The following is a 20,502-nucleotide window of genomic DNA, read 5'->3' as shown; positions in this document are numbered from 1 at the left end:
AATGGCGCAATCTCAGCTTGCTGCAACCTCCGCCTCCCAGGTTCAAGCAATTCTCCTGCCTCAGCCTCCCAAGTAGCTGGGACTACAGGCACGTGCCACCATGCCTGGCTAATTTTTGTATTTTTAGTAGAGACAGGGTTTCACCATGTTGGCCAGGCTAGTCTAGAACTTCTGATCTCAGGAGATCCGCCCCCCCCCCCCCCCCCAGCCTCCCAGTGCTGGGATTACAGGTGTGAGCCATTACACCTGGCCACCTGCTCAGTATTTTAAATTTAAAAGAGCTGTCAACATTTAAGAACCAAGAGATTTCACATAAAACCCAATGCTTTCTGGCTTTTCTTGAAAAATGTGGGGCTCTGGCCCTAAGCCCAGAACCAAGTAATAGCCACCTCTTTTAGTCTGATTCAGTCTCCAGTTAATCACAGCCATTTACACTCTTTACTCATTAACAACCCCTGGCTTGATCCTTGAAAACTGAATTTAGGATCTCTAGACTGTGCCATGCTATTGTTTCTGGAAACCACTTGAGATAGGCTGGGAATTGTAGTGGTGATATTGGTAGTTTATTTCTATTTGAGATTTAGTCCAAACAGAAATATTTTCAATACTTGCAATAAAATTTCAGATATGGAAGTGATATATGCTACTTGTAATAATGATTGGTGTTTTGTGATGTTTTAACCTTTACAAGATGCTTTCACATTATTTTATTTCCTTTCATTGAACCTCTTGTTTTTCATGAGAAATAGGCTCAGGGAGATTTAAGTGACTTGCCGAAAGTCACAGGTGAATTAGTCAGAAAGCCAGGACTAGAACTTGGATTTCTTTGTTGAAAGAAATAGCACTTAGGGAGGGACCTCAGATCTGACTTTTTCTTGGAAGCTTTGTTGGCTTCAATCTGAAGGCAGTGCCTTGAGGCAGAGTACTTGAGCCTCTGGGGTTGTCAGATTGACTGTTTATTGTTATATTTATTTTTCAGTTTAGAATGTTATCAAATGAATTGTTTTGTTTACTCACAATGGCTGTGGTTATGAGATCTTTTTGAAATTATTTTACAACTTTTTGGTTACATCTAGAACTAATATTGGAAAACTTTAAAAACTTTCTCTGTTTTTCAGAGGTACTGAAATGCTACATTTGGCTGTGTTACATTCTAGAAAACTTTGTATCTACTCTGTCTCAGGTAAGAAACATTTTTACCAATGTAGAATTTATATTACAAATTGGGCTTAATGTTATATGAGAATAGATATTCCCTAGTGCTGACTTGGTAGAGAACACAAAACATTTAGTTGAATGTTTTCTTGTCTTGGTTAACATTTTCCCATTTTTCATTTATTCTTTCAGATACTTAGGCTATAACATTTTCATGGTTTACTATTTCTGTGTATATGTATCTTTCTAGCAGAGGATTCCTCTTAATCACCAGCCTCTCCAGAATTGTTTCCAGGATTGCCTGTGACTAATAGAGGCCAATTCTGGGTACTTAGGACACTTGAGTCTTAAGAAATGTTCTACAATAACAAAATTGATTAGATGCTAAGTCATAGTGGTTTGAAGTACATTTTCTTTGGTGAACCTCAAGTATTTTCTCTTTACAGTTCCAATTTCTTGGTTTTTGGTTGTCTTCACTCAGTCAGGCTTCATCAGGTTTCATTCTCTAACATGGTTCTGTGGGTACAAGTATAGTATGCGGTTTGGTTTTTATTAAAATTATAGTATGTGGTTTGGTTTTTATTATATTTTATTTTGGCCTTTATTAAATGTAAGATATAACTTAAAAATTGTTATTTCAGTTATTAGATAAGTTTAGTTCAAGTTGAGAGTTATTTTAATGGATGTCAGTGTTGGGGGCATTTTTCTATGGGTATGAGAAAACTAAGTGTGAGGCTGTTCCTTATACCAGAGATCCTCTCCTTTGGAGCTTGCTGTAGATGTTACCCTCTAGGATTTGGATTTCTCAGACTTATTCTCTTCATTTGGGCTTTCTTTGTGTTTTGCTTTCAATTTGAGTAATGATGCATATTTACTCACTGAGTTGGATATTCTTAGGCAGTCTCTTTTCAGGGTGAAGATCTTTTAGATTTCCAAGGCAGGCTTGGTAACCTGGCATGGTATATGGTAGACATCCAGTAAATACTTGTTGAATGAATGAATGGACAAATTTCTGGGTAGTGCTGAGGCAATTGACAGTGGCTTTCTTTGTTACTCTTCACCATGTGCTGTTTTCGTCCCCTTCTCTGTTACCACTATCATTTTATTTCCCATTGTGTTTATGTCAGAGGCCTGATAAAGTGTGCTCTCATTGATTTTATGGTAAAGGACATGGTTTCATGTTGCTCCTCCTAGTGACAGGGCATTTATTTAGTATGCCAGAGTAAATGGAGAAGGTATTATCATACGATATAGGCTACTTTATTGCATGGATCTAGTTGTTCTTCTGTTTTTGACCGTAAGCCTGTTATTTTACTAAGTGGGTTACACAACCCATGGAGGAGAACTTGCCTGCAGTTATAGTTGCCTAGAATACTTCTTTGGGAATTAGTTCCTTCTGAAGGCTCCATGGGGGCTCTAAGCAGGGCAGAGAGGAGGGTACCTTAGAAGCTAGAAATTCGATTAGACACTAGGCCTTCCCTGGTCCTGCTTGAACTATGGGCCAAAAAGACAGATGCCTCTGGAGGGATAAAATGTGTACTTATCAAAAAAATGTACTCAAAGAAACTGGCATATTAGGTGACAATTTGTTTATGGCACATTTATATCCTTCAAGTAAGTGTTGAACATGAAAGTTATTTGCTATGGGAATGGTGATTTTATAGCTCTTTTATTCTTTGTGTTCGTTTAAAAGCTTTGTATTCTCTGGGGACTAGGAGTTGTCCAAACTACATTCTCTTATGCCCCACCTCACTTCCCTTCTGTCTCTCATTTCTTCAGCCTCTTGTGATGTGAGCTGACAATTTGTATATTTTTCCTGGCTTGGCTTAAATTGAGAAGCATGGGAATGTTTTTGTTCTCTTGAATATGTTTCTTGAAGTTCCAGATTGAAATTTTACCTAGCTTTTACTGTAACAGGGGAAGCACAAACATTTTCTAATTTAAGTGAAACCACTAGTGTCAGCAGACAAACGTGTGAGCTGAACTTGACATCTTTTTCTTCAACTGCTCCCTTCTCAAATATTTTCAAACTAGAGGAGACCTTCTAAGGTCAGTCTCCTGGACATGCCTAACAACCTTTAATAGTCAGAGGCTATTTTGCTAAGTTCTTTTTGGTGGGTTATGTGTCATCAAATGTATGCTTAATATAGAGAAAAAACAGGGTCTTGCTGACCTGAAGTTGGCCTATGTTATCATACTCTGGTAAAGAGAAAGCATCACATGGCATCTCAGATTTCTTTCTGATAGGCTTCAGTTTCCGAATAAATGGTTACAGATGTGTGAATGTAAGCCATACTGATTATGTTGTTTTAAATATTATTTTACAAAAAATGTGTACTTCTCAAGAAGCATTTACCAAGCATCTGACATATTTATAGAATTTTAATGGTTTCCATGAGGAGGGCAAAAAAGATGTGGTTCTTTACTTTTGACAGTCTTACATAATCTAACTTACTTCATCTGTAATGGCTTTGAGTTTAACATCCTTAGATTGCTCAGCAGTTACCTAAAATTGCACCGAAAACTGTTGTCAAAGTGACCTTTGATTTTCCAGAGAATTTTTTGGTTTAAATCAGATCTTGTTTAAGTAAGGCCTGTTGCATAAATGTTTGAATATTCATGTATTTTCTAATTGATGAAACTTTATAATGTATGTAGACTATAATCATGTATGCTATATTCAGTCCATATATCCCAGGGTAAAACCTATGTAAATAATTTTAATATTATGTCACTGATACTTTTTTAGGGAGAAAATGGTCAGAAATAATAGATTCCCAAATACTTTTATTCCAAGGTAGTTATCTATGGAAAATTGTCTTTTTCTCCATAGTTGCATTATTAAATTTTAAAGTGCTATTACCTGACATTAAAGATGTATCAGTGCTTTTGGAGTTTTTACACAAAGCCTAGTGTCGTTTCATGCCAAGTTTAAATATTGGCTGCTGACACCTATGTTCATTGACATGAGTTCCTAATGTTCCTGCTTGCATTTTGGCTAGCAGGCATGTATAGGTGCTTTTCTTATTCAGAGGGATCTGGTTGTAGATGTTGTTAAAAGAAAAACCTTAGTCAAATGAAATATAACAGAGTTTAATTGAGCAAAGAATGATTTGTGAATTGGGCAGCCTCTTGAGCCAGAGTAGGCTCAGAGAGACTCCAGCACAGCCACATGGTAGAAGACGATTTATAGACAGAAAAAGGAAAGTGACAGACAGAAAAAGGAAAGAGATGTACAGAAAATGGAATGAGGTACAGAAACGGCCAGGTTGGTTACAGCTTGATGTTTACCTTATTTGAACATGGTTTGAACAATTGGCCTCCTTTGAATGGCCAAAACTCAGTGATTGGCACAAGAGTAGGTTACAGTCTATTTATACCTCCATTTGGGTTATAGTTCACTATGTACAGAGAAACCTTTAGGCTGAACTTAAAAGATGTAAGGAGGCAGCTGTAGGCTAAACTTGATTTAACAATTTTCCTCTTTTGGTCGTCCTCTCAATTTTGAGAGATTGACCACAACTAGTCATTGATGTCACTATCACCATTGTAAATGTACTTATTTCATCTCAAAACCCATGAGAAATAGCAGAACAGTAGATTTTGTAAGGTAGGAACAAGGAATTCAGGTTATTTTTTGTAAAGGTTAGAGTAGAGGGTACTTCCTTATGCTGGAATGTCCTGTTTATAGGAGAAAAACAAAACCTGGTCTGTTCTAGGATCTTAGTTTGATTTTGTCACATTTAACATGAGTGACTTCATTTTGGCTTGGTCTTGTCTGTTGGGACCTAGGGCATGAGTTCAGTCCAAAACAATGGCCTTCCATAATTTTATTTTAAAACTTCCCCCTTTTAGTCAGGTTCTCACATAGGTGAGAGTGTGACCAAAACTTAGGGCCTTAGTTCCACTCTCAGTTAACATCAATTTTGGGTTTCTGGTCTCAGGATGTCATTCATAGGTTACAGTGCCCTCATGGTCACACATCTTTTTAAGCTCTTGTCCTTCTAGTTGAAGAGAGATCATGTGGGACTCTAGAGATGGCTGCATGCAAACATTTAAAACTTTTGAGAGAATACAGCACACTAGGGAGATTACTATTTTGACTATCAGGAGGACAATACCAAGAGTTTGGAGCATGCTTCTTAGCCAGGGTCCCCATTAACCAAACCAACTAAAATTAAATAGATCAAAGAGTGAGCTAGATAAAGAGTCTGTTTGTTTTAAATAAGCAGTCTCTTTGTTAGTCCCTTGTAACTGAATCTCTATAATGCCCAGTGTGATGCATTTCTCCATGGCCAACAAGAAGTGCCAGCAAGTGCACAGATACTGCTGTTTAGCCAGTAAGTAATCTAGAGCAGTTCTATTATTTAGCATAACTTTCATAAGAGAATATAAAGTCTGTTGTGTGACTGTAGCCTTTAGGGTAGAATCTGCTATAAAGCCTATCATGAGGGATACATTTCTAATCATTACCTCATTTACTTCAAACCATGGAAAAGGAGACCTAACAAATGATGTCTATTTAGAAGAATGAAGACTTCCTGGAAATGTTCTCTTTAACCTATGATGTAGGTTAAGAGGAGTGGACCAATGTCCTGTTTCTGACTGATTATGAGGCAACAAATGTGTCATTCAAATTTTTCACCTGCATTGGACCTTCATCTTTTATCTATTGAGGCATAAGATTGTCCATGTATAAGGCTGGCTGCAAAATCCTTCACAAATTAAAGTATACTCTATGAATGCACACAACAGACCCTCTTTTCACTTCTATTGTTCATGGAAGCATAAGCAAGAAAAAAATAGGTAAGAGTCTCCTGATAGCAGAGAAGTCTTGATCTGTGATCTTGAGAAAAAGCTGTCTATATCATGGATGCCATCGTCTTCTGGGGAGAAACTTTCCTGTTTAGCTTTACTTTAAGGTTGCAAATGGGTGTACAGTTCCAAGAGTGGAGGGGCCCTTTTGAGTTGTGAGATTATTAACTCAAAATTTCAAGGTCCCAAAGTTTTGCTGCAATGTAGATGGCAAGGGCGGTCTTTCTCTGGTATTCTCAGAAGATTGAATCTTTGTGTTCTAGATTTTGAAGGGGTTGATTGTCCTCAGTCAGCAGACTGTGAAAAGCTTTCTTTACCTGGTAGAGATACACTTTGACAAATAGAGCTAATGTTATAACATCAGCCCTCTTGCATGGGAAAGCTTTTATACAACCAGAAAACATGCATTGAAAATGATAATTGAATGAAATCTTTCTATAAATGTTTAAATGGCTCATCAGCTAGCAGAAATGTACCTGAAATTTTGGTTGTCTTTCCAGTAATATGGGTTTGAAAAGAAAACATTGGTTGTAAACTCTTTTAGCAACATGCAACAGTCACCACACCAATTAATACTTTTTTTTTATTATACTTTAAGTTCTAGGGTACATGTACAATGTGCAGGTTTGTTACATAGGTATACATGTGCCATGTTGGTTTGCTGCCACCATTAACTCGTCATTTACATTAGGTATTTCTTCTAATGCTATCCCTTCCCCTGCACCCCACTGCACGACAGGCCCTGGTATGTGATGTTCCCCACCCTGTGTCCAAGTGTTCTCATTGTTCAATTCCTACCTATGAGTGAGAACATGCAGTGTTTGGTTTTCTGTCCTTGTGATCGTTTGCTCAGAATGATGGTTTCCAGCTTCATCCATGTCCCTGCAAAGGACATGAACTCATCCTTTCTTATGGCTGCATAGTATTCCATGGTGTATATGGGCCACATTTTCTTAATCCAGTCTATCATTGATGGACATTTGGGTTGGTTCCAAGTCTTTGCTATTGTGAATAGTGCCGCAAAAAACATACGTATACATGTGTCTTTATAGTAGCATGATTTATAATCCTTTGGGTGTATACCCAGTATTGGGATTGCTGGGTTAAATGGTATTTCTAGTTTCAGATCCTTGAGGAATTGCCACACTGTCTTCCATGATGGTTGAACTAGTTTACACTTCCACCAACAGTGTGAAAGCGTTCTTATTTCTCCTCATCCTCTCCAGCATCTGTTGCTTCCTGACTTTAATGATCGCCATTCTAACTGATGTGAGATGGTATCTCATTGTGGTTTTGATTTGCATTTCTCTGATGACCAGTGATGATGAGCATTTTTTCATGTGTCTGTTGGGTGCATAGATGTCTTCTTTTGAGAAGTGTGTGTTCATATCCTTTGCCTACTTTTTGATGGGGTTGTTTTTTTCTTGTAAATTTGTTTAAGTTCTTTGTAGATTATGGATATTAGCCCTTTGTCAGATGGGTAGATTGCAAAAACTTTCTCCCATTCTGTAGGTTACCTGTTCATGCTGTAGGTAGTTTTTTTTTTTTTTTTTTAACTCATGAAGTCCTTGCCCATGCCTGCGTCCTGAATGGTATTGCCTAGGTTTTCTTCTAGGGTTTTTATGGTTTTAGGTCTAACATTTAAGTCTTTAATCTATCTTGAATTAATTTTGTATAAGGTGTAAGGAAGGGATCCAGTTTCAGCTTTCTACATATGGCTAGCCAGTTTTCCCAGCACCACTTATTAAATAGGGTATCCTTTCCCCATTTCTTGTTTTTGTCAGGTTTGTCAAAGATCAGATGGTTGTAGATGTGTGGTGTTATTTCTGAGGGCTCTGTTCTGTTTCATTGGTCTATATCTCTGTTTTGGTACCAGTACCATGCTGTTTTGGTTGCTGTAGCCTTGTAGTATAGTTTGAAGTCAGGTAGCATGATGCCTCCAGCTTTGTTCTTTTTGCTTAGGATTGACTTGGCAATGTGGGCTCTTTTTTGATTCCATATGAACTTTAAAGTGTTTTTTTCCAATTCTGTGAAGAAAGTCAGTGGTAGGTTGATGGGGATGGCATTGAATCTATAAATTACCTTGGGCAGTATGGCCATTTTCACTATATTGATTCTTCCTGTCCATGAGCATGGAATGTTCTTCCATTTGTTTGTGTCTTTTATTTCATTGAGCAATGGTTTGTAGTTCTCCTTGAAGAGGTCGTTCACATCCCTTGTAAGTTGGATTCCTAGGTATTTTATTCTTTTTGTAGCAGTTGTGAATGGGAGTTCACTCATGATTTGGCTCTCTGTTTGTCTGTTACTGATGTATAGGAGTGCTTGTGATTTTTGCACATTGATTTTGTATCCTGAGACTTTGCTGAATTTTCTTATCAGCTTAAGGAGATTTTGGGCTGAGACGATGGGGTTTTCTAGATATACAGTCATGTCATCTGCAAACAGGGACAATTTGATTTCCTTTTTTCCTAATTGAATACCCTTTATTTCTTTCTCTTGCCTGATTGCCTTGGCCAGAACTTCCAACACTATGTTGAATAGGAGTGGTGAGAGAGGGCATCCCTGTCTTGTGCCTGTTTTCAAAGGGAATGCTTCCAGTTTTTGCCCATTCAGTATGATATTGGCTGTGGGTTTCTCATAAGTAGCTCTTATTATTTTGAGATACGTTCCATCAATACCTAGTTTATTGAGAGTTGTCAGCATGAAGGGTTGTTGAATTTTGTAGAGGCCTTTTCTGCGTCTATTGAGATAGTCATGTGGTTTTTATCATTGGTTCTGTTTATATCATGGATTATGTTTATTGATTTGCATATGTTGAACCAGCCTTGCATCCCAGGGATGAAGCTGACTTGATCGTGGTGGATAAGCTTTTTGATGTGCTGCTGGATTTGGTATGCCAGTATTTTATTAAGGATTTTTGTGTCAGTGTTCCTCAGGGATATTGGTCTAAAAATTCTCTTTTTTTGCTGTGTCTCTGCCAGGCTTTGGTATCAGGATGATGCTGGCCTCATAAAATGATTTAGGGAGGATTCCCTCTTTTTCTATTGATTGGAATAGTTTCAGAAGGTATGGTACCAGCTCCTCTTTGTACCTCTGGTAGAATTCGGCTGTGAATCCGTCTGGTCTTGGACTTTTTTTGGTTGGTACGCTATTAATTATTGCCTCAATTTCAGAACCTGTTATTGGTCTATTCAGAGATTCAACTTCTTCCTGGTTTAGTCTTGGGCGGGTGTATATGTCCAGGAATTTATCCATTTCTTCTAGATTTTCTAGTTTATTTGCATAGAGGTGTTTATAGTATTCTCTGATGGTAGTTTGTATTTCTGTGGGATCAGTGGTGATATCCCCTTTATCATTGTTTTTGCGTCTATTTGATTCTTCTCTCTTTTCTTCTCTATTAGTCTTGCTAGCGGTCTATCAATTTTGTTGATCTTTTCAAAAAACCAGCTCCTGGATTCATTGATTTTTTGAAGGGTTTTTTGTGTCTCTATTTCCTTCAGTTCTGCTCTGATCTTAGTTATTTCTTGCCTTCTGCTAGGTTTTGAATATGTTTGCTCTTGCTTCTCTAGTTCTTTTAATTGTGATGTTAGGGTGTCAATTTTAGATCTTTCCTGCTTTCTCTTGTGGGCATTTAGTGCAGGGATTTTGGTATGTTGTGTCTTTGTTCCCATTGGTTTCAAAGAACATCTTTATTTCTGCCTTCATTTCGTTATGTACCCAGTAGTCATTCAGGAGCAGGTTGTTCAGTTTCCATGTAGTTGTGCAGTTTTGAATGAGTTTCTTAATCCTGAGTTCTAATTTGATTGCACTGTGGTCTGAGAGAGAGTTTGTTATGATTTCTGTTCTTTTGCATTTGCTGAGGAGTGTTTTACTTCCAATTATGTGGTCAATTTTTGAATAAGTGCGATGTGGTGCTGAGAAGAGTGTATACTCTGTTGATTTGGGTGGAGAGTTCTGTAGATGTCTATTAGGTACGGTTGGTGCACAGCTGAGTTTGAGTCCCGGATATCCTTGTTAACTTTCTGTCTCATTGATCTGTCTAATATTGACAGTGGGGTGTTAAAGTCTCCCATTATTATGGTGTGGGAGTCTAAGTCTCTTTGTAAGTCTCTAAAAACTTGCTTTATGAATCTGGGTGCTCCTGTATTGGGTGCATGTACATTTAGGATAGTTAGCTCTTCTTGTTGAATTGATCTCTTTACCATTATGTAATGGCCTTCGTTGTCTCTTTTGATCTTTGTTGGTTTAAAGTCTGTTTTATCAGAGACTAGGATTGCAACTCCTGCTTTTTTTTGCTTTCCATTTGCTTGGTAGATCTTCCTCTATCCTTTTATTTTGAGTCTACGTGTGTCTCTGCACATGAGATGGGTCTCCTGAATACAGTACACTGATGGGTCTGGACTCTTTATCCAATTTGCCAGTCTGTGTCTTTTAACTGGGGCATTTAGGCCATTTACATTTGAGGTTAATATTATTATGTGTGAATTTGATCCTGTCATTATGATGTTAGCTGGTTATTTTGCCCGTTAGTTGATGCAGTTTCTTCCTAGCATTGATGGTCTTTACAATTTGGCATGTTTTTGCGGTGGCTGATACCGGTCTTTCCTTTCCATGTTTAGTGCTTGCTTCAGGAGCTCCTGTAAGGCAGGCCTGGTGGTGACGAAATCTCTCAGCATTTGCTTGTCTGTAAAGGATTTTATTTCTCCTTCACTTATGAAGCTTAGTTTGGCTGGATATGAGATTCTGGGTTGAAAATTCTTTTCTTTAAGAATGTTGAATATTGTCCCCCACTCTCTTCTGGCTTGTAGAGTTTCTGCCGTGAGATCTGCTGTTAGTCTGATGGGCTTCCCTTTGTGGGTGACCTGACCTTTCTCTCTGGCCGCCGTTAACATTTTTTCCTTCATTTCAACCTTGGTGAATCTGACAATTATGTGTCTTGGGTTTGCTCTTCTCGAGGAGTATCTTTGTGGCATTCTCTGTATTTCCTGAATTTGAATGTTGGCCTGCCTTGCTAGGTTGGGGAAGTTCTCCTGGATAATATCCTGAGGAGTGTTTTCCAACTTGGTTCCATTCTCCCCATCACTTTCAGGTACACCAGTCAGACGTAGATTTGGTGTTTTTACATAGTTCCATATTTCTTGGTGGCTTTGTTCATTTCTTTTTACTTTTTTTTCTCTAAACTTCTCTTCTCGCTTTATTTCATTAATTTGATCTTCAATCAATGATAGCCTTTCTTCCACTTGATTGAATCGGCTATTGAAGCTTGTGCATGTGTCATATAGTTCTTGTGCCATGGTTTTCAGCTCCATCAGGTCATTTAAGGTCTTCTTCTCTACACTGTTTATTCTAGTTAGCTATTCATCTAATCTTTTTTCAAGGTTTTTAGCTTTCTTGTTATGGGTTCGAACATTCTTCTTTAGCTTGCAGAAGTTTGTTATTACCGACCTTCTGAAGCCTACTTCTGTCAGCTCGTCAAACTCGTTCTCCGTCAAGCTTTGTTCCGTTGCTGGCAAGGAGCTGCGATCCTTTAGAGGAGAAGAGGCACTCTGGTTTTTAGAATTTTCAGCTTTTCTGCTCTGGTTTCTCCCCATCTTTGTGGTTTTATCTGCCTTTGGTCTTTGATGTTGGTGACCTACAGATGGGGTTTGGGTGTGGATGTCCTTTTTGTTGATGTTGATGCTATTCCTTTTTGTTTGTTAGTTTTCCTTCTAACAGTCAGGTCCCTCAGCTGCAGGTCTGTTCGAGTGTGCTGGAGGTCCACTCCAGACCCTGTTTGTCTGAGTATCAGCAGCAGAGGCTGCAGGACAGCAAATATCGCAGAACAGCAAATATTGCTTCCTGATCCTTCCTCTGGAAGCTTCTTCCCAGAAGGGCACCCTCCTGTATGAGGTGTCAGTCAACCCCTACTGGGAGGTGTCTCCCAGTTAGGCTACTCAGGGGTCAGGGACCCACTTGAAGAGGCAGTCTGTCTGTTTTCAGAGCTAAAACACCATGCTGGGAGAACCACTGGTCTCTTCAGAGCTGTCAGATAGGGATGTTTAAGTCTGCAGAAGTTTCTGCTGCCTTTTGTTCAGCTGTGCCCTGCCCCCAGAGTTGGAGTCTACAGAGGCAGATGGCCTTGCTGAGCTGCGGTGGGCTCCGACAAGTTCGAGCTTCCCCCGGCCGCTTTGTTTACCTACTCAAGCCTCAGCAATGATGGATGCCCCCCACCCCGCCAGGCTGCTGCCTCACAGGTCGATCTCAGACTGCTGCGCTAGTAGTGAGCAAGGCTCTGTGGGTGTGGGACCCACCTAGCCAGGTGTGGGATATAATCTCCTGGTGTGCCATTTGCTGAGACTGTTGGAAAAGGGCAGTATTTGGGTAAGAGTGTCCCCTTTTTCCACATACAGTCTGTCACGGCTTCCCTTGGCTAGGAAAGGGATATCCCCCAACCCCTTGCACCTCCTGGGTGAGGTGATGCTCCACCCTGCTTCACCTCACCCTCTGTGGGCTGCACCCACTGTCCAACCAGTCCCAATGAGATGAACCAGGTAGCTCAGTTGGAAATGCAAAAATCACCGATCTTCTGTGTCAATCACGCTGGGAGCTGCAGATCGGAGCTATTCCTATGTGACTGTCTTCCAATTAATACATTTTTAATTTGGATAATTTTATCTCTTCCATGATGAGTCATAGAATGCAGAGTGTTTAATAACAAAAGCTTTAAGGACTCAGGAAGCACAAGGTGGCTGTCCAGGTTCTCCATGAGTCCATGCTTAATGTTGGACTTAATGTCCTCTTAAATAACAATTGTTTCTCCAATTTAGGTTCACAGCACTGATAACTGAAAGTTATATGTATTTTGACTTGGATCATGGAGTTTGTTCACATTGCATATATAAACAATTTCAGTACTGTCTGGTTTAGCATGAAAATCTGACAAAGTATTTTCTTAGTATTGAATATTTTTGTCCTGCTTGGGTTAGCAGTTTTATAAACTAGTCAGTCTGTTCATTAAAGTTCTGAGAATTCTTTTTTTTTAAGATGGAGTCTAGCTCTGTTGCCCAGGCTGGAGTGCAGTGGCACGATCTCAGCTCATTGCAACCTCCGCCTCCCGGGTTCAAGCGACTCTCCTTCCTCAGCCTCCTGGGTAGCTGGGATTACAGGGGCCCGCCACCACGTCCAGCTAATTTTTGTATTTTTAGTAGAGATGGGGTTCACTGTGTTGGCCAGGCTGTTCTTGAACTCCTGACCTTGTGATCCACCCTCCTCGGCCTCCCAAAGTGCTGGGAGTACAAGCGTGAGCCACCACGATCAGCCTTTAATTCTAAGAATTCTTACCCCACCCAAATTATATGATCCTAAAGTTACCAGAAACCTGTATTCAAGAGTGCTTGTCAGGGTCCTTTCTATCCTTTCATGAACCTCCTTAAAGATACCATACTCTAGGATTTTGGGTGCTTGTAAAGTTTTCAGGAACTGCATTAAAATTAAGCAATTAACTGTGGAAATAACTTTAAATGATTATAAAGACATAATTGACAAGGAAATTTTGTCATTTATATGGCCTATAATAACATAACAACCATAAATATGACTGAGAGCATATGCCCAGACATACTAGAATTTTAGAAATCCCATACAATTTTGGTACACATATTAATAACATATTCATTAAAATATAAGTTGAAGATTAAAGATCATTTCATGTTTGACAGTGCTTCCCATGTAATTTAACCTTTCAAATAATCCTGTTTATCTCTCTTTTGGCTGCTTCAGGTGCCCTCTGTAGCATCCCAAAGTTAGAGGTTGAAAGAAACTTAATTTTGACCTGAAATTTGATTTTGGGAAGCCCATCAAATTGGCAAAGGTTTTATAACACTTGACCAAGATAGGATCACAGGTCACCATAAAATAATGGTCATTCATTTAGCCAAAGTGATAATTACAAGACTTTTTTTTTGAAAAAGAAAAAAGCTGTAGTCTTTGATAGAGGAGACTCAGTCTTTCAATTATAAGACATAAGACAGCATGATAGATGCTGCCTCTTTTTCCTCCTCCTTTTTTTCCTTTTTGCAGTTTATTCAATGCATAAATGAAAATATTTTACTGTGTCTTATTAATAAATGCTATGCACATTTTTGTTCAAAAGAGAAATCAAATTTTACTTTTGTATTAGTGTATTATAAATACTAAAGCTAATTTTAATAAACTCTCGTAAATAAATTTATCTAATCTGGCTTCTTTTAACCACACGAGATTTCCATAAACCTTTCATTTTGCATTTTCCAGCTTTCTATATTCATCTTGTTTTTTTCTATTTTTTTACTCCTTCAGTGTGAAACCTATAAGAAACCTCAAACCAGATAATATTTTTAACACATATTTTTGTGCTTTTTTAACTTTCCTCATGAAAAGCATATCTTGCTTTTGTTTATACACTATGTATACAAAATTGTTCCATCTCTAGTAGCTTTAATTACATATATCAACTAAAATTTCAAACCTTAGTAACCTTAATTTCTGATTAAAACCCTAGAAAATAATTTTGAACTAATTTTATATCAGCATTTGCGATAAAAACTATTTTTTTAAGTTTTTAGAAAGATTTTTCTTCAAATTATTGTTTTTTTAACGGATCTAAATATATGTAGCTTTTCTGTATCATATAAAAATAACATCAACGTATACAAACTCATGTTTAATAATTAGTGTTTCAATATTTTAACTTATAAATGACTCAGACATTTTGATTATTATTTAATTTAACATAACATGACTTGAAGATTTTAAATTACTGAAAATAATTTTGAAAATATGACACAGGTACCCTCCTTAATGTCTTCCCTTAGTCATTCTGGGTGCCAAGTAGCCTCGTGGTACGCAGGAGGCCTATGAAGGTCAAGGCCTCTCTGAGTCCTGACATACCAGGTGCAATGATCAGGATAGAAGACGAGGCTGTGAAGACTATATCTGGAGGATTCAACCCCTCTCCAAATAGCCAGTAGGCAAGCAGGGAAAGCAGGGGAGAAGGGAGCATATTGGGCTTGGTTCTGGCTTGTAGCTGACAGTCTAGGCACTAAGAACATGCCTCTAGGCCGGGTGTGGTGGCTCACACCTGTAATCCCAGCACTTTGGGAGGCCGAGGCGGGCCGATCACGAAGTCAGGAGATTGAGACCATCCTGGCTAACACCCTAAAACCCCGTCTCTACTAAAAAATACAAAAAATTAGCCGGGTGTGGTGGCGGGCACCTGTAGTCCCAGCTACTCAGGAGGCTGAGGCAGGAGAATGGCGTTAAACCAGGAGGCGAAGCTTGCAGTGAGCCAAGATCGTGCCACTGCACTCCAGCCTGGGTGACAGAGTGAGACTCTGTCTCAAGAAAATAAAAAAAAAAAATGAAAAGAACATGACTCTAGATCTCGTCATGTCCACCTATGCAGACCCCCAAATCCAGAGGCTCTAAACCAAAAACAGCTCACAGTCAATCAAGCAAATATCTTGTTGTAAATCCAGCACGTTTGGAGGCCGATGCGTCCCCAGTTCTAAAATGATCCTTTATTTAAATATTTTCCTTTGTGCTTAACTGGCTGGGCATTCCACAGCACCACTGTTGATGTCATATATGATGTCATGAGGGTGGCGGCCATCAACATTACAGCCCACAGACTGGGCAGTCCCCAAGATCTCTTTAATGGTTCCAGAGAGTTCTCTGGCTAAGGATCGGTGTCGCATCTGTCGAGCAATGTTGACGATCTCATCAAAAGTGATATTCCCACTGTGTTTAATGTTTTTCTGTTTCTTTCTGTCTCTTGGTGGTTCCTTGAGGGCTTTGATGATCAGGGCAGAGGCAGAAGGCACCACCTCAATCTGGGCCTGTCTGTTCTGAATGGTCAGTTTCACTGTAATCCTCAGGCCCTTCCAGTCACCCGTTGCCTTGGCAATGTCATCACCAACCTTTTTTGGAGACAGACCCAGGGGGCCGATCTTGGGGGCCAGGGCAGAAGTGGCACCGACTTCACCTCCGGTGCACCTCAGGTATACGACTTTAATCTCGTTGGGGTCGAACTTCGGCAGCATGGTGGAGGCGGCTGGTGTTGGATGAACCCGGATTCGGGACGACCGAAGAAAGTTGCACCTTGGCCTCCTCCAAGCCGAAAGCTGAGAGCAAATATCTTGTTATATTTAACTGATAATTTTGAAGCTATTCCTATTTTAGCAACAATTTTAGAATTTACTTTATTTACCAAATATTATCACAGACACATAACACACATGGACATGAAAGATTTTCATTTGCTAGCTTTTAAATAGTTTTTCTTTTCCCTATTTGGTCTATTAATCTTCCAGTTACTTGTTTCGTTGCCCTAAGCAATTGTTAACCAGGCAACAAATTTGCATTTCTAAAATAACAACTCTTAGGTACAACAACAAAAAATTATATTCCATATGTACATAGCTAAGATTTTAGGCCTAAATATTGTACCATCATTTGCCTCAAACCAAGGAAAAAATGTTGCTCCCATAAAAGTTCAGTTAAGATGGCCAGAAAGGCACCTTAATCAAAGGTATGACTTATGCCAATTTAAAACAATGTGAAGAGTTTCTAATATACACAGGCAGACATCCTTAAAAATGGTGATTTCCTTAATAGATGTAAATTTCTTTTACAGAAGGGTTTCAAGATAGCCAATGAAATTCCAGAAAGGCATATTTTAGTTCAATAGGTGTTCTTAATTTAGCTACTGTTTCTTAACTAAAATTACTGAGTTCAGAGTGGAGCCCGTTAAGGAATAGGGTGAAGAAAGCATCCTGTATGCCTGGACTGAGCATGGTTGCATCTGAAAAAGAAGCAAGCCTATTTTGCCTGAGGGCCTGCCTTTTATAAACACTTTATCTACCATAGCTTTTTTTTCACCTTTGGGTCAGGACAGTAACTAAGCCCAAAGATTAGCACATTTAATTTTTCTTATCAATTAGTTGCTTAAGCTTTTTATTTGCCTTTTATAAAGAGTCTTTTAATAAAAATATTGAAAAATTTGGCCGGGTGCGGTGGCTCACATCTGTAATCCCAGCATTTTGGGAGGCTGAGGCGAGTGGATCACAAGGTCAGGAGATCGAGACCATCTGGCTAACACTGTGAAACCCCATCTCTACCAAGAAATACAAAAAATTAGCTGGGCGTGGTGGCAGGTCCCAGCTACTCGGGAGGATGAGGCAGGAGAATGTCGTGAACCTGGGAGGCCAGAGCCTGCAACGAGCTGAGATCGTGCCACTGCACTCCAGCCTTGGTGACAGAGTGAGACTCCATCTTAAAAAAAAAAAAAATTGAAAAATTTTAGAAGCTTCCACAGGTCAATAGGGATCCCTAGATGAGACTATTTGGGGAGACTTCATTTTCAAATGTACATCTTTGGTGCAGTGTTGTTCATTTGGAACATTCCAGATTTGTAACTTATCTTTAGTAATATTTTGCCATTTCTGTTAGACTTTGCTGCTTCTGGGGCCTAATACTTAAGCATGTATAAGCTGGAAGGTACTCAGTTCTTCAGAAACTAAGGTTCCCATTTTTACCTCAAATATTGGCTTTGGCTCTCAGACCTTCTTGGTCAACCTAGCCAATGATTTTTCTCTACCTAAGTGTGCAAGAAAAATGAAACAAAAGGGGTAGAACACAGAAATTTCTGCTAATTTCCAAGAGCTAAACTTTATACCCCCTGCAATATTTCCATTTACTACCAGTTTCTTTCTGACCTAGTCAGATATAAGAAGCCCCCAACTGGATACAAGACAGTTAATTATCAGATCCAGTCTGATCCTAGACCCAGTCCAGTTTCTTTCATGACTTCCAAACCCCGTTTGGATCAGAAATTTGCTCAAAGAAACTTGGAGAGCTCAAAACACAAAAATGCGGAGCTTCTGAATCTGAGAGAGAACTTACTATGATCCCCAGTTGCTGTGAGAGAGCAATGGACACAATAGGCCTAGTGGGCACCTTGCTTGGTCTCTCAGCTCTCCTGGGGGTTGTTAGAAGCGCTACTTTGGATCCCACTTCTGACACCATCTGTTAAAAGAAAAACCTTAGCCAAATTAAATTTAACAGCATTTAATTGAACAAAGAACAATTTGTGAGTTGGGCAGCCTCTTGAGCCAGAGTAGGCTCAGAGAGACTCCAGTGCAGCCATGTAGTAGAAGATTTATAGACAGAAAAATGAAAGAAATGTACAGGAAATGGAATGGGGTACAGAAACAGCTGGATTGGTTACAACTCAGCGTTCACCCCATTTGAACATGGTTTGATCAGTTGGCCGCCTTTGGCCAAAACTTGATGATTGGCACAAGGGAAGGTTACAGTCTGTTTACACTTCCATTTATGTTATAGTTCACTATGTACAGAAAAACCTTTAGGCTGAACTTAAAATATGTAAGGAGGCAGCTTTAGGCTAAACTTGATTTAACAGTTCAGAATGAAATTTGAAATTTCTGTAGGGATAAACCAGGTGACTCCTGGAGCTGCTTTTTCTGGTTTCTTGGAGGCTAGAACTCTCTTCAGGTTAATACCGTATGTGTTTCCCTCGCGTGTGTGGCTGGTTTGGTTGTGATTCCTCCTCAGCTTCCTGGCACCTCACTGATTTTACTACCATTTAGAATCCAGAAAGCCTTCATCCTCCATCAAGGTCAGCAGGCAAATTTAAGCCTTTATCTTTGTTTCTTATTCTATTGGTATATAAAATCTATTTTTGGCCAGGTGTGGTGGCTCATGCCTGTAATCCCAGCACTTTGGGAGGCTAAGGCGAGTGGATCACCTGAGGTCAGGAGTTTGAGACCAGCCTGGCCAACATGGTGAAACCCTGTCTCTACTAAAAATACAAAAATTAGCCGGGTGTGGTGGCAGGTGCCTGTAATCCCAGCTACTCAGAAGGCCGAGGCAGGAGAATTGCTTGAATCCAGGAGTCAGAGCAGTGAGTGGAAATTGCACCACTGAACTCCATCCTAGGCAACAGAGTGAGACTCTGTCTTTAAACAAACAAACAAACAAAAAAAAACCACTGCTAATTAACCATTTTGGGGGGCCATGGAACTGAGTAGAAATGATTCTCCTTCAAGAAATCCTCCCCTGACAGTTTTTCCTCTTTTAACTATTAAAAGACAAACTTAAGACAATTTAAATTTAACGGACTTTAATTGAGCAAGGAATACCTCAGGTGTCGGGCAGCCCTCACAACCAGAGGAGGTTCAGAGCGCTCTGCTTTTCAACATGAGCAGGCAACATTTATGGACAGACAATGCAAGTGAGGTACGGAAACAGCTTCATTCTTGACAGCTTAGCATTTACCTTACTTGAACATGGTCTGATCAGTTGGCTGCCTATGATTGGCTGAATGTCAGCTACCATGATTGGCCAGGCTGAGAAAGGCAAAAAAGAGGGAAAAAAAATCTTTACTCATCTTAGGTTCTCCAGCTGGGGCTCTATAAATTAGACTGGCCAAAGACTAATTAACAATAGGAAAAACAAGCAGAAATTTATTAACATATGCATTGCTCATGTACACATAGGAATATTCCATAAGGAGTGACTCAAAAGGGTAGTTGGACCTTGGGCTAACATAGCATTTTAGATGAAATAAAAGAAAATGGGTTTTGGGCTTCTGTACACAGAAGGCAAGTTATGGGAAGGTGACCAGAAAAAGTGTGGTAAACAAGGGTTGCTTAGTAAAGTTTGTTATGGTGATTTAAGTTGAGGCCTTCTCCATTGAAAAGAGCTAAGGGTACTCCTCTTTCTGGTACAAGGGAGGGAGACATTTTTTTATAAATGGAGATTTCTTTTTTTAAATGATGACTTGTTTTTAGAGCTCTTCTGGCTAATTCCCTATGTCCTTTAGCTCAAAATAATCCATATGCCAAAGAGTCCTGTTTGAGGTGGCATATTCTGGTACCCTGCAGTGGAAAAGACATATTCTTGAAGCTGTTTTTGTTGGGGAAATTGTCATTGACAGGATCCATGGACAGTAAAATCTTTACTGGGTGCGAGGACCAGATTCTCTGAAAGTTGTTACATGGTGGACAACTGGGCAGCAGGATACAATACATAATGCCTGGTTCTAAAGATTTGGTTTAGGTTCTAAAAGTCTGGTTTGAATACTCACTTTTCTACCTTGAATACTGTATGATTTGGGGGAAATTTCTGTAAATTTTTTTTGAACTTAAGGTGCTTCAATTCTAAAATGGAAATAAAAATATATTCTTACGATCTCAGTGTATGTTGGTAAATTCTTCTGGACAAACAAACCCAAAACAAATAAATGCTCCTATATAAATTTATAAATAAATAAGTACACATACATGTATTTTTAGATATTTCTAGTGATTGAGTACTACCCAGTTTGAGGACTATTGCATTTGCTTTATGATAATTTAAAATTTTCCTTAACTTTTACATTTTGGATTAATGAATGATGCTTCTTTATGGAAAAAATTGCTTTCTGAATCCTTTTTCTTTCCAACACATATTTTAATCCTAATGTTCTTGCTCTATATGTATAAAATACAGATA

The 20,502-nt window shown here is 39.1% G+C and overlaps 2 protein-coding genes across 5 annotated transcripts in view; one reads left to right on the top strand and one right to left on the bottom strand.

Moving 5' to 3' along the window:
* The window catches only part of BBS9 (Bardet-Biedl syndrome 9), a 547,551-nt gene that overhangs the window by 42,857 nt on the left and 484,192 nt on the right, over positions 1 to 20,502 (top strand). For all 4 annotated transcript variants that reach the window (XM_058445811.1, XM_058445798.1, XM_032758349.2 and 1 more), the window contains exon 4: positions 1,119 to 1,183. In XM_058445811.1, coding sequence (XP_058301794.1) covers positions 1,119 to 1,183 — 65 coding nt within the window. The remainder of the gene's footprint in view (positions 1 to 1,118; positions 1,184 to 20,502) is intronic.
* Positions 15,511 to 16,055, bottom strand: LOC116812566 (large ribosomal subunit protein uL11-like). Its single transcript, XM_032758351.2, has one exon. The coding sequence runs from the start codon at positions 16,026 to 16,028 to the stop codon at positions 15,531 to 15,533; it is 498 nt and encodes a 165-aa protein (XP_032614242.1). The 5' UTR covers positions 16,029 to 16,055; the 3' UTR covers positions 15,511 to 15,530.

This window comes from Hylobates moloch, unplaced genomic scaffold, assembly GCF_009828535.3.
Source record: "Hylobates moloch isolate HMO894 unplaced genomic scaffold, HMol_V3 SCAFFOLD_1, whole genome shotgun sequence".
Lineage (NCBI taxonomy): Eukaryota > Metazoa > Chordata > Mammalia > Primates > Hylobatidae > Hylobates > Hylobates moloch.
The sequence above is the reverse complement of the archived record's forward strand: the minus strand, read 5'-3'. Positions and strand labels throughout refer to the sequence as shown.